The sequence below is a fragment of the Symphalangus syndactylus genome, chromosome 9 (assembly GCF_028878055.3).
Source record: "Symphalangus syndactylus isolate Jambi chromosome 9, NHGRI_mSymSyn1-v2.1_pri, whole genome shotgun sequence".
NCBI lineage: Eukaryota > Metazoa > Chordata > Mammalia > Primates > Hylobatidae > Symphalangus > Symphalangus syndactylus.
The window spans coordinates 122,354,892-122,370,353 of NC_072431.2; the positions used below are offsets into that span (position 1 = coordinate 122,354,892).

The 15,462-nt window shown below is 35.0% G+C and overlaps 1 protein-coding gene across 6 annotated transcripts in view; it reads right to left on the reverse strand.

The window, feature by feature from the left end:
- The window catches only part of CNTLN (centlein), a 369,272-nt gene that overhangs the window by 104,698 nt on the left and 249,112 nt on the right, over positions 1 to 15,462 (reverse strand). For all 6 annotated transcript variants that reach the window (XM_055294179.2, XM_055294183.2, XM_063609088.1 and 3 more), the window contains 2 exons: positions 12,561 to 12,652; positions 5,744 to 6,279 (listed from right to left, as the gene is read on the reverse strand). In XM_055294179.2, the coding sequence (XP_055150154.1) occupies positions 5,744 to 6,279; positions 12,561 to 12,652 (628 nt within the window). The remainder of the gene's footprint in view (positions 1 to 5,743; positions 6,280 to 12,560; positions 12,653 to 15,462) is intronic.

Genomic DNA, 15,462 nt, shown 5'->3' on the forward strand with positions numbered 1-15,462 from the left:
ATGAATGAATGAATTAACATATACATTTCACACATACATACAAATATGCTGAGGATGGGGTAAGGGTTGTTTCAGATAGCCAAAGAAAATGATTCCTCGTAATAATACTAAACATAGAGTACTGAATATGTTTTAGGTGCTATTTCAAGTTCTATCCTATTTCTTTCTCACAACGTATCTATGAATATGATCCTATCATTATGCCTGTTTTATGGATAATGAAATTGAAGCATAGACAGGTCAAATAGCATGCCTATGGTCACACAGCTAGAGGATGAGAGTTAGGATTTGAATAAAAGCAGTTTGGTAACAGATTCCATGTTCCTAATCCCTAACATATACTCTAAATAATGGTAGAGTTGGCCAGGCACAGTGGCTCACGCCTGTAATCCCAGCACTTTGGGAGGCCGAGGCAGGCAGATCACAAGGTCAGGAGTTCGAGACCAGCCTGGCCAACATGGTGAAACCTCATCTCTACTAAAGATACAAAAAATTAGCCGGGCATTGTGGTGTGCGCCTGTAATCCCAGCTACTCGGGAGGCTGAGGCAGAAGAATCGCTTGAACCCGGGAGGTGGACATGGCAGTGAGCCGACACCACGCCATTGCACTCCAGCCTGGGTGACAGGGTACGACTCCATCTCAAAATAAATAAATAAATAAATAAATAATGGTAGAGTTCTGTTGGGGAGAAAAAACATGTTTCTTTTATCTAACTTATGTTCTTGGCTGAGACACTGTAAAAAATGCAGATTAACAAAAGAAAACCAAACAAATTTATTTAATATAAGTTTTACACGACAAGGGAGCCTTCATAAGGAAACGAGGACCTGAAGAAATGGTTACATGCGAGGTTTGATGAAAAATAGAAAGTCATGGGAAAAATGTGGTAAGACAAAAGAGTATGAGCTAAGCATAGTAAACTGGGGGACACTTAGTGTAGCTGTTCATTCAGATTCATCTTGGTGTTCCTCTGTCTTTTGAGATAAGGACGTTCCTTTCCTCTGGTATAAGGAAGCCACCTCTCATGTGAGGATCTTATAATCTGTTTCAGGGGAGAAGGTCACAGAGTCATTCTAGCATCTGCCATTTTTCAAATTCCTTCAACTATATTTTGGGAGGAGTATGTCCTGAACCCCATCAGTTGTTATCATCTGTTTACAAAAGGTGGTAATGTGAGTGAATATGCTGCTTTATAAAATGGAAGGAAGATGGAAAGGGCTTTAGCACTAAGGTTGAAAACTTTAAAGGGATCAAAACACCATATTCCTGAAGCAAAAAGAAGAAGAAAAGTCAAAGAGCATCAGTTCCTTGTAAAATAATTTTGAATGAGAAAAAAATGCACTAGTAGGGACAGACATGAAGTCAGACAGGCTCAACACACAGAATCATGAAAGTTTATGCTGTGTTTGGGAAATGTGACCAGGCAATTAAATAAATAACTTAATGATAAGAGAAAATAGATGTAGAAAGTATGACTGTAGGGATGGAAAAAAATGATTTTCCCTCTAAGTTCTCATTTGAGACCCCTGTAACAAAAGACAGATTAACAAGTGAAAAACGAGTAAGTTTATTAACGTGTATCACACATATAATACATGGGACTATGTGGAAGTGAGTGGCTCAAAGAGGTGGCTTAGAACTCCAGTTTATATAGCATCTTCAGCAAAGAACAACAACTATTTAAAGAAGTGATAAGGGAAAGGAAAGGTCTTGCGTCCCAAGGGGCAGCAAATTGTAGGAAGGCAAATATGTGGAAAATTAATGGTAGATGAAGGCTAGTTGATAAAATGTGTTAACGTAGCTTCCTCTGGTGCTATCTCCAGGCTCATTAGGGACTCAAGTTGTCTCCAGTGATTAGCTTTTATCCCTTTTTGGCAGAGAGGGAAGAAGGAATACCTTTGTAAATGTATGTACTGCTTTTAGCAGGAGATAAGAGAGCTTTTCTTGTAATTGCTTTTTCTGAACTGGCTTCAGTTTGAAATAATTCTTATGCCAAAATTGCTTATTTTGGTATGGCACATTTTGCAACCCTTTATAATCTCCTCAATACATTCTTATTTCTCTGCTTCTGAAACCATGCCTCAAGGAGTTAAAGAAACCAATGATAAACAGAAATTCTTGAGTTTGCAGGCAGCAAATAAAAAAGAAACAACTTAATGAAATGCCCTCTGCTTATGAGGTAAAAGAACTCGCTGAAATCAGTTGGAACCAATGTGGCTGACTGGAGTCTGCACAGAACGAGCTTACTGATGTCACAGCCTGAAATTCTACTGCATGTTTCATACTATCCCAGAATTGCACATGCAACTTATGATAGCATGAAGAGATAACCACTCAGGGACTTTGCAGATCTCCCCTTTCCTTTCACCAATCACCTATTAATCTCAGAATTGCCCCTCCCCCCTCACTTTCTAAAAATACTGCTTTGAAGCCAGCCTGGGAGACAGATTTGAGCTTGACACTCCTGTCTCCTTGTGAGTCAACTTGCAATATAAAGCTTTTCTTTTCTCAAAAACCCAGTGTCATAGTATTGACTTCTAGCATAAGGCAACGAGCCCCTTTTATTCAATAACACTACAAACTTCACTTCTCTTTCTTTAATTTGCTTGGAATACTGAAATTGTATTTTTCTTCTTGAAGATATAAACAACTCCTCCTGATAAAACCCATCACTGAAAAAGGCATGCTCTTGTAAATACTATTCAACTATGGGAAATAAATACTGATAAGCTGATAATCATACAATACAGTATTTTATATATACAAAATTATATATATACATACTAAGTTCTATTTTTTTCAATATCCAAGTAACTCTTATATTTTTGTCTACAAAAATCTAAAAGAAAGAATCTTCTGAAGTCCCTAAAGCTCTATTGCAAGAATTTCTAGCCGTTTGAGAATTCTTTGCAGCTGAGTGACGCTTGAAGGTATTCTGTCAGGCAGGAAATGTAACACTAATCACAGTGTAAAATTGAGTTTTACAGCTAAATAACACAAATGACAATCCTATATTTTAAGAGATATTGTATGATATGTCTCTCAAAGTATGTGACCTTGTGCACATGCATTAACGTCAGAGGTGTTTGAAACAGAGCAACTCCATCTTGAATAGGGGCTGGGTAAAATAGGGCTCAGATCTGCCGTGAGGCATTCCCAGTAAGTTAGGAAATCTAAGTCACAGGATGAGATAGCAGGTTGGCACAAGATACGGGTCATAAAGACCTTGCTGATGAAACAGCCTGCAGTAAAGAAGCCAGTGAAAACCCACCAAAACCAAGACAGTGATCAGAGAGACCTCTGGTCATCCTCGCTGCTATTCTCCCACCAGTGCCATGACAGTTTACCAATGCCATGGCAACGTCAGGAAGTTACCCTATATGGTCTAAAAAGGGGAGGCATGAATAATCCACTCCTTGTTTAGCATATAGTCAGGAAATAACCATAAAAATGGGCAACCGCAGCCCTTCAGGGCTGCTCTGCCTATGGAGTAGCCATTCTTTTATTCCTTTACTTTCTTAATAAATTTGCTTTCACTTTACTCTGTGGACTTGCCTCAAATTCTTTCTTGCGTGAGATCCAAGAACCCTCTCTTGGGGTCTGAATTGGGACCTCTTTCTGGTAACACTAGTATGATAAAATTAAAAGAGTATATTAGTGAATTACCTATTGCTTATTTATTCATACATACATATTTGCACATAAGTAAATGGCACCACTTTATTTTGAATACTATGGTAGTACCAAGTGGTTAAGATAGAATTAGTAGCTAGCACTAGAATTTCCTTGAAGATATAGAGGAATAATAAGATATGAAGATAATGCTTAGTGGGTGTGAAGTAAGTTTTTACCTCTAATTGCTAATGAGAGAAGGAAAGAAGAACCTCAGTAACACCGAAATGGGAATGAGGATTTGGTCCTTCGGCATTTCCTTCATGAATATGTTTTTTGACTTTCTTTAACTACCTGAGGACAAGGGGCTTGAGTAGATGATGTTTAAAAACAGTGTTTTTCAAACTTGTCTGCACATTGGATTCAACAGGGAAACTTGAAAAAATACTTAGGCCTGTATCCCACTCCAAAAGTTATAATTTAATTCGCCTCGGGTGTGACCTAACCTTTGGAATTTTTATAAAACCTCCAGGTGCTTCTAATATGCAAACAAGTTTGGGGACCACATTTTAAGGTAATTTTCAGTTCTATGTCTGTGATTAGGAAAAGTATCCGGAAGCATCCCAAATCTAAAACACAATCACTATGAGGGATTTAAAAACAAAACAAAATAAAAAAACTAGGGAAAATCAAGGACATACGTCATTATAAAACAAGGCAGAATTTTTTAAATTATGGCAAATTGGGGAATTTGTTAGCAATTATGGCAACACTGAACTTCCCTACTGTCTAGATGTAAAAAAGAGGTGTTCTATCATTCATTTGTCTTTGTGGTTTTGTTACAAGAAAGGGTCCTGATCCAGACCCCAAGAGAGGGTTCTTGGACCTCGCACAAGAAAGAATTCAGGGCGAGTCCACAGTGCAAAGGGAAAGCAAGTTTTTTAAGAAAGTAAAGGAATAAAAGAATGGCTACTCCATAGACAGAGTACCCCCGAGGGGTGCTGGTTGCCCATTTTTATGGTTATTTCTTGACAATATGCTAACCTAGGGGTGTATCATTCATGCTTCCCCTTTTTAGACCACATAGGGTAACTTGCTGATGTTGCCATGGTATTTGTAAACTGTCATGGCGCTGGTGCGAGCGTAGTAGTGAAGACAACCAGAGATCACTTTTGTGGCCACCTTGGTTTTGGTGGGTTTTGGCCAGCTCCTCTACCGTAACCTGTTTTATCAGCAAGGTCTTCATGACCTTCGTTTTGTGCTGACCTCCCATCTCATCCTGTGACTTAGAATGCCTTAACCATCTGGAAATGCAGCCCAGTAGGTTCCAGCCTCATTTTACCCAGCTCCTATTTAAGATGGAGTTGCTCTGGTTCACATGCCTCTGACAGTTTTACTGATGTGTTTCAAGTGTATACATGAATGTATAGCCAGGGGTAAGAGAAAGAAGCATTATAGATTTTTAGTATCCTCCTGTTGCTGTTCACTAGGGGTACATATCTTAAGACTAGGAATCTTTAGAGCTATAACTTTAAAGAACTAATTTTTAACCACCATTCAATTAAAGTTAATACAATGACTTTGCATAATACATACATAAAATAATTAGTGAAGATGGTTCTTAATTTAAAGGATGTTAAACAGCTTGTAGACATCTGGTAACAAGCTGAAATGGGTCATTCAAAATTTATCTAACTAAATTAAGGGGGAAAATTGTTTCTCCTCCCAGGTTGGCATGTCACAAGATAACTAAACCGACTTAGTAGGCTTGCCTGGGAATCCTTAGCTGTCAGTGGTGAATATGCAAAGGGCCAGCAAATTAAATCAACCTGCCAAACTGTCAATTTCAAGCCTCATGACTGCATGAAAATAGCATCACTGGAAGAAATCAAGCATTGCTTTCTTTTGGGTTTCCTGGCACCTATTCAAATACTCATGCAGTTGTGGCTAATTTTGCATGCAAATTTCAGTCAATAAGCTCAGAACAAGACCTCCCAAGATATTTCAAAGGATCTGACAGTATTTTTTCTGAATACCAAATCGACAGTAGTTGAAATTCAATCTCCATTTGCTAGTGCTTTACATATGCACAGTGTCCCCACCACAGAGCTAAGTTAATGAGAGCCTTACCTGCTTTCACTCACATCCTCCCAGCCGTCCTTGCTGAGGTTCTCAAACACATTGCTCATAACCTTGATGGAGTGATTGAGAACAGTGTGGTGACGACCCACGGAGCAATTTTTCTTGGCGGCTTTAAATTTAACCTTGGTCATAGTTGTCTTACAATCATATCGTCCAGATCTCACTTCCGTGGTGGCCATCTCGGATTTAGCTTTGTCTGCTGACTGGTGTGATTTCTCCATTGGGTTGATCAGCTCTTCATTTTCATTTCTCAGTGCATTAGCTTCTGCCACTTGTCTCCTCAGGGAAGTGACTTCTCTCTCCAGCTCACTGATTTTTACTTGAAGTTGAGTATTCTCTTTTTCTACATCTTTACTCCCCTTTATTATCTGTTCTAGCTCTTTTTCTCTGGTCTCTGTATCTTCTTGTTGCTGTTTTAAGAGGGATTTCAGAAAATCATTTTCTTTCATTAATTTTTTATTCCCTTCTTTTAATTTTCTCGACCTTTTCTCAAAAGATTTCAGCCGATTTTCCAACTCAATGACCTAAAGGGAAGAGTTTATTCTTTTAAGAATCCAAAACCATAATCTACTATACTTTATTATCATTTCTAACTTATGAAATAAAAATTACATTTAGCACAAGGACAAAATAAATATAAAGTACTTAATTTCTAGATAATTCTAAGGCAGTGCAGATGAATACATTCAAAAATGCAATAATATATCTGTTGAATAAAGGACAGATGGTAAAAGAAGGTAAAATTCTACACAGCGACAGAACTAAGTATGCTAATAAACTGCAGTGTCTTCTGAGATCATAAGTGCCTTGGCTATATATTCTATTCATTGTGGAAAAAATATTTCAGAGAAAAATAATATACATAAAAAGTCTAAAAGTAGATACATAAACTGTATTAATAAATAACTTTTTTTCAATATTCAACAATCATATGAAAAAGGAATGACAATACAAAGTAATCTACTGAGGCTGCTTTTTTTCTAAATTAGAAAAATGTAATTTTAGTAGTCATGTGGTCCTCAGTTTATGTGATAAGGGAACAGTTTACCAAATAATAAAGTCTAACAATTTTAAATTACAATGATTTCAAGACTGCATATAAATTAAAATTTTCCCATTTATTTCAATAAACAATGCTTGTGTTGTAGGACATAGCAATGGTAACACACATTTCTTAATCTTAAGGAACTTCAAAATTATTTGAAAAGACAGACATTTGCATACATAAACCTAATAAAGGATATAACCTAAGTATCATAAGTCTGGGCAATTAATTCTAATTCATAAGTTCAAACATTTCATGGAGGAGTTGACTTACATTTAGATCTTATTAACAATAAGCATTATTATTTGTAAAGTACATTTTACTATTTACAAAATAGTTTCAAAAACATGATCAACATGTTCTCTTCTGACTATCACAAAACATGAGGTATGTAGAACCAACAATTATCTTTCCAGACAGGAAAGAGAGGTTCTGAAAACTTAAATTTCACAGAGGTAAACTTTTCTGGGATTCAACTGGCATCCAAATTTAGGATTTTGTGCCCCTCCCACTATTCAACAAGGCATATGAGAAAGAAAAATTACTCAGACATGTATGGAAAATGAACAAAGATTTGGAGTCAAGAAAAAACTGGAGACAAGCAAAACAATCTAAATGACTGAAAAAGTATATGAACTCATTTTTACTTTTAAAACAAAATTCTTCAAAGAGAAACATGTTTGATATACTGACAACTCCGATGGTCTGAATACTTGTGTCCCTCAGAAAATTCATATGTGGAAACCTGATCACTAGTTTGATGGCATGATGAGGTGGGGCCTTTGGAAGGTGATTGGATCATGAGGGTGGGGCCCTCATGAATGGGATTAGTGGTATTATAAGGGACCCCAGAAGCTAGCTAGCTCCTTAGACCATGTGAGGACACAGCAAGAAGGCACCATCTATGAACCAGAAAGACAGTCCTCACAAGACGCTGAATCTTAGATCTTGGACGCTTGGATCTTGGACAACAAATTTCTATTGTTTATAATCCTCTCAGTTTTAGTATTTTTTATAGCCGACTGAAGAGACTAAGACAACAACCAACGATTCAAACTAATAATATTCCAGAAATACACAGGATAAAACATACATATTCTTAACACTTTCCAGTTTACTAAACTTTACTTATAATAGTGAAGATGTAAATTGTTTCCTAAACATGAATTTCAGTCATGTCTGATTTACACATCCTTCTATATTACCTTTTTTTTTTAATGTTCAACCTCTTTCATTTAAATCAACATTAATTTACTAAGTGACTAGGGCACTATCCTGGGGCATGGGTATTTCTCAACACAGTATGAAGAATCTCACCTAATTTTAATCACTTCTATTCCATGGTATGATATATTAACCTACTATTGGACCTATGTCCTTAAAGGACCTACTCATGACCTGGAATAAAGGTATCTGAAAAATTTTGTCTCAAACTATTGTAGACTTCTGCATATTTCTGTGAAAGAGATCGTATTGTTCCTTCTCAGTGTAAACACTTTATTGCGGAGCTGATTAATATGACAAAAAATACAGTGTTCAAGAAAAAAATCTATGCCAGAATCCTTTTTACTTTTTCCAAAGCACTCTACCTCTATATTTTATTGAAGGAGTTTTAATCACTGCCCAAATCAGCATACTTTTCATAAATGTATTTTAAAATACTTCTGCATATTAGATTCCAAAGGGGAGTGAGTAAAATATACTCTATTTTTTAAATACATATTTGATGCAAGTAAGTAAGTACACTTTCTTTTAGTCAAGATCTCACTTTATTGCCCAGGCTGGAGTGCAGTGGCTCGATCATGGTTTTTCAGCCTTGACCTCCCGGGCTCAAGTGATCCTCCCACCTTAGCCTCCCAAGGAGCTGGGACCAGAGGCATGCACCATCACACTTGGCTAATTTTTTATTTTTTGTAGAGATGGGGTCTCATTGTGTTGCCTTGATTGGTCCACTTTTTTTTTAAACAGTGACTTTGGTGATACAAAAATATTAATAAGAAGCAGTGTGCTTTAGGGGAAATAGAATTTTGAATCAGGTCTATATCTCACTTCCAACTCTACTTGCTTTAGCTGGTAAAATATTTAAGTTATTTTACCTTTAGTTTCCTCATCTGTGAAATGAGGATAGTAATACCTACACCTTGCAGTTTTGTTAAGAGTATTAAATGTGATCCTAAACTATAATTCCTGACAGACAGTAAGTAGTAAACAATTTATTATCATTATCATTATTACTGTTTCTATTATCATTCACCTTAACATCTACCCAATAAAACTGCTGTAACTAAAATATAATTACTTGTGCTCAATAGTCTGAATTAGCCATTAAATCAGCTGTATATTTCAATTAAATTATGTTATAAACAAATATAATAAACATCTTAAATTTGAGATTCCAATTCTGGAAATTAGCATTTTTTTTCTGTTGACTGAAATCCATTTAAGTTTGGGGACAACTCCTTAAAATTTTACATACATTGGGGCTCAGAATACAACACACCAAAGTATGCCACTTTGGCTTGCCAAGTACCTTGAATTGAAGGTCACTGGAAGTGCCTCAGAAGCAAGATCTCCTGCCCTCCTGTAACCCACCCCTTTTTCTCCCCTAAAGTAAGTCATATCAAACATAATTCCTCTTCCTGAAGGCAGGTCATACAAACTAGAACTCCTCTCCCCAAAAGCAAGCCATAAAACCAAGAAAGGTCACTTTCTCCCTTTTCAGTTCTCCCTTGAAGACTTTCATTGCAGAGGAGTCCTGTCCTATACCCGGGGAGGAAGAAGTCTACATAGAGGGCAGGAAGAATCTGAGCAGACAGGCCTTGCTTGGTTTGCCCCTCCTTAGGCCATTACCATAGACATACCTTTTGTGCAGATATATTTCTACATGGCTATCCTTTCTTTGTCGAACCTAAGCACATAAATAGACAGTTTTCTCTGGGTCTTTGTTTTTGAAGCCTCCTGTGGCACATAAAACTTTGATTAAATAAATGTTATGTATTTCTCGTGTTAACCTGCCTTTTATTATAGGAGTGTCAACTGTGGCCCTTATGATGGGTGAGGAATGATGCCACAACTTTCCGCCCCTATACACATACCAATTGAAGATGTCTGTGGTTTTAAGGTCTGTTAACTGCCTAATATGAATGTATGTTTTATCATGAGAACTGGTCAAAGTTATTTAAGTTTAAAATGGAGGACAAATAAAACAGAGACACTACTTCTAAACATTTTGAAAAGGGAAAATCCAAAGCACTTGTTAAAGTGTTATTCAAGGTATACTCTCAAAAATTGTTAAACTGATTTTAATCCTTCAAAAATAGAAAAGTAAATTTTAATACATATTTGAGAATGAAAGTCTGGGGAACTGTTAAAAGTATTCAATTTGTGGGTTATAATTCAGCTCAAGCCCATATTTTCTTATAGTACTGAACATGTAAAATCATATACCAAATAGATGGCTCTTTTCAGGCCAGGTGTGGTGGCTCATGCCTGTAATCCTAGCACTTTGGGAGGCTGAGACAGGCGGATTACTTGAACCCAGGAGTTCGAGACCAGCCTGGCCAACATGGTGAAACCTCATCTCTACAAAAAACACAAAAATTAGCCAGGCATGGTGGCGCACACCTGTAGTCCCAGTTACTTGGGAGACTGAGGCATGAGAATCACTTGAACCTGGGATGTTGAGGTTGCAGTGAGCCAACACTGCCCACTGTACTCCAGCCTGGGCGACACAGCAAGACTCTGTCTCAAAAAAAAAAAAAAAAAAAAAAAAAAAAAAGGCTCTTTTCAAAACTGAAATAAAATGCCTGACATTATGAAGCTATGAAACAGGTATATTAGTTTGCTAGGTTTGCCATAATAAAGTATAACAGAGTAGGTGACTTAAACAACAGAAATTTATTTTCTCACATTCCTGGAGTCTAGAAGTCCAAGATCCAGGTGTCAGCAGGGTTGGTTTCTTCTGAGGCCTTTCTCCTTGGCTTGTAAATGGCTATCTTTTCCCTGTGTCTTCACATGGACTTCCCTCTGTATTTGTCTGTATTCTAATTTCCTTTTTTTAAATAAAGACACCAGTCATGTTGAATTAGGGCTTACCCTAATAGCCTTATTTTAACTTAATTACCTCTTTAAGGACCCTATCTCCAAATACAGCCACATTCTGAGATAATACAGCTTAGGACTCTTAATATATATAAATGTGGGGGATAGAACACAATTCTGCCAATAACAATGTGAAATGTTAATACATTATTTTCAAAATAATCTGCTCATATGTTTCATTTCTACTATATACAAATATTGTTTTCATCTTATTACTATTTTTTAAATTTATTTTGAGAGTGTTTCATATATAACCTTTTAAAGTAATGAAACTGAAACATGAGGAATTAACTTGTGATTGATAAAACTACATTAGGTAAATATAAAAAATAGTATACTAACTTGACATACGGTACAATGAAAATAATTTATATTGGTTGTTCAGGTCTTAAAATGGATCTCTGGATCTACTATTGTAGCATTCATTTATGGCAGATGGAATGAAATAATGGCTTTCTTCAGGGTTTCTACCCTAAGGCAAGAAATAGTAGCATAGTATTACATATCCATAGATACAAAAATTATATAAAACCTGGCAAATAAAAATATTGTTCTGAAAAAAAGATGATAAGCTAGTGTGAACTGTATGACATCCTAGCTGGTAGTGCATAGATTAATTCAATTAATCATTTTACCTAAAGATAAATGAATGTAAGCATTTCTATTTCTCTGTGTTACTATGTTAACTTGATATGTGTCAGTCAGTAATAATGAGATGACAGCCTTTGTGACCTGACTAGTGTTAGAAGTATGAACAATCACATTATCTGCTGTAAATCACTAGATTTCCTACAAGTCAATTCGGAGATGCAACAAAATATAAGTAACTATGTTAATATTTTTGTTTATACATTTGTACATTTTCAGCATTATCTAAGTATTAAGGTTCTGTAAAAAACTAAAATCAATCTAACGTAGCCAAATGACAATCACTTACAAGAACAAACTATTTAAAGATTATTTTCTTTATAACAAAGTGTTAATAATTAGATCCACTTAATTGAACTTGATAACAATGATTTATTTATAAAAATACAAATTAAGTATAAAATTATAAAGGTAAATATTAATATTTTAAAACAGAATTTTACTATTAATGATAGACATGTTATACTATGACTAAGGTTCACATGGATGGTCTTATTAAAACCTAAAATGCTGTACTAAATCATATTGATATAAATTTTTATCTAAAATGAGATGAGTCACGTATATTTTCATCTTTAACATTAAAACTATAAACACATTACCATTTTACTGTGGTAAAACTATAACTATGCTCAGTATTTTAGATCAAATATTATAAATCTATATTTGTGGAAGTACAGCACAATCCTATTAAAATATATTTTAAACTAAGTTATAACTAACAAGCACATATAGTCTACATTTCTATAATTTCTATTTTTTTCATTCTCTCCATTTCACCTTTTGAAAATAATGTTAATCTACGTCAATGGAAGCACAAGTGTTTACACATTTATTTCACTAACATAGATTTTTTTACCCCATTTTGGCAAGCCAATGATTTTGAATTATGAATTTAAATTAAGGATTCACACAAGGTTTACATTTATAAGCCCCCGTTTTAAAATATAATCCTTTATGTTAAAATTCAGATTTAACTTGCTCAGCTCAATATCTTAAAGATTAGACTACCTTCTGTAATGTCTGCTCCAACATTTCTTTTCCATTCTTCTCTGGAGTACTCCTCTTGACCTCATCATCTTCACCGGATCTAAAGAGCTGTTCTGGTAGAGAATAAATAATATATTATAATACCACGTGTACTGCTGAAATACTGTCCTGTCATTTTAAGAAAAAGGGTTCTATGGTTTTTCAGTTGTGAATAATCTAGGCTATTTTCTTGTCAAGTATTTGGCCAGTAACTAAACAATGACCCTTTTAAAGATTTTTAGCAACATAATTATGTATCTTTGTAGTGCCACCTTTTTTTTTTTTTTTTGCAGTGTAAGATTTTTCAAAAGTACAATAGATCTTCAGGTTAACAATGCTACACTTTTATTCCTATTTTCATTCTTTTGTAGACTATTCCCCCTTTGCCTTAAAAGCAGAATTCATTGCCTTTTTATCTACACAGTCACTACTAGTTTTGTTCTCTGGATCGTGTTCCCTGCCAGGAGGATCACAGTGATTGCTGAACAAAGCAAACAGTAACAGAATTAGGGTGGATTGAAATCGTAACACCCCCTACCACAACCTTTTTTTCAAGTGAAAGATCACGCACTGGGCAAGGTAAACCATATAAATCACTCTTCTAGAAATACTATGACTTCATAACAAATAGAAAGCTAGGTATATGGGTGAGGTTATAGCTACAAATCATTCCTACACTAGCTATACATTTGACTACCAAAATCTTTTCAACCAAGCCAAAACCTACAAGTAACTTAACAACCTTAAAGAAAAAACAAAGTCATAAAACTTCAGTTAATACTAAAATCAATATATATCAAATCCTATAAATAACTTTTTTCTTATCAGATAAATTACTATGACAAATTTTACTAATATTTTCTTAGTGAATTACCTCTGGAATATAACATTTCTTAAGGAATAAAAAGGGGACAAAAAAGAATATATATAACTAAAAGGATATATATCTGTGTTAGCCTGAGATTATTTTGCTTTAAAGTATGCTTGGCTGCTGTAGGTCAGTGTAAAACTTTGATTTCTCAACAAAGGAAAAAGAAAACAATATTATTCTCTGTAGAGTAGAAATCCTCCTGGTATAAACAGTGACTAACAAGTTTGTTAGAGTGAATTAGGCATTTCTTTTGTCTTTGAAAAATGACATACCCAATTAAAACTTCTGTACTTATGAAATAAATAGAACAGTATCCTAAGGATAATAAAAGCTAGGATATGTAGAATTTGCCACCTGGGGAATAAGTACCTTTACCTTGATAATAATCTATCAGTTCCCAAGTTTCTTCTTCTAGTCCCCTAATACCATGGTGCTGAATTCATTTACAACAATCTTTCAGCAGTACAGAAATAATATGCAAATACAATTCATCCTTTCTAGTCATTTAAATATCTGTTATACTTCTGAGTGAAATATTTCATCTTAAAAATAATAGTTCTATATTCAAAGAGCATGGGATGCCAAAAATAGCTAAATACTTCCAATAAAATAAATGGTGAAGACTGATTTAAAATGAATTTGTCTGCTGCTTGTTTGCTCCTGGATGTGTGCAAGGTCCACTGGTAGATTGGCTAACCATGTTCACCTGTACTTATCTGCTGAAGTTTGTTTCTCCCTTTCACCGGTTTATACAGAACGCTCAAGAAGCTAAGCTCATGCCGTGGAAAGAAACAAGGATCCAATTTTCTGGCCCTTGATTCTCTTTCTCTTCAAGGATCTCAGGATTTGGGAAATAAACCAAGAAGACCTAGTTAGAAATATACACTCCTATTTCTTTCCTATGTAGATGTGAGCATATGCTTCACTTTACTGGGATTTATTTTCAATATTTTAGTTTTAAATGCTTTACTTTTACTAGTACAAACATTCATTCTAATTTATATTCTTTCTCAGGAGTTTCTTCTCTCCATTTTTTCTTTTTCTCATTAACTTTAATTTTGCTTATTCATAGTTATTTAAGAGCTTATTATATTCTATTTTCTATATTTTTTCTTTTAATCCTCTTGGCTTAAATAATTAATATAAAGTTTTCTGCAATCTTTTACTTTGTACTCTCCTTTTAGATTCTTTCTTTTAATTAATTTAACAAATGATTTGAAAAATCTATTATCATTGTTTTTTCCTGATCTTAATATGAAGCTTCATACACAAAGTTTCTTAAAGGTCTGTTTGTGATTATATCAATTTGAGGGATTAAGAAAGGAAAATAGTTAGCAACTTATTGTATGGGCAATTTCCTAAAGAATATTGCTATTTTTATTTCACTTTTAGGAAAAGAAAATGAGAATCATAGTGGGTAGGTTTTACTTCAGAAGGTACTTGTGATACAATAAGAAACATATACAGTCATTCCTGTTCCAGGGACCTTCGTGGGATACCTAAATCCAACCATGCTCAAGTCCCTGATGTAGCATTTGCAAATAACCTAGGCACATCCTCCTGTATACTTCAAATAATCTCTATATTACTTATGATAACTAATACAATGTAAATGCTATGTAAATATTGTTATATTGTTTAGGGAATAACAAGATAAAAAGTCTATACATGTTCAATACAGATACAATTTTTTTTCAAATATTTTTGATCTGCAGTTGGTTGAATCCAGGGATGTGGAACCCGTGGATACAGAGGGCCCACCGTATTTGGATTTTGTCCCCAATTCCTGAAACATAGTTTCTAAAACCTTGGGAATTTCTTAAGTAATAGGATCATCCTTTGTTATTACAAGCAAAGCATAACAAGCTCCTTTCAACCATACCAGAGTTTATGCTTAATCAGATGATTCCTGGTGAGCCCCTAGATATGTTCAAGACGAGGACTGGCTGCAAGAGGAGGCAACCATGTAATTAGATGGTTTTAACATCCAACCCCACCACCAGGCCTCTGCAG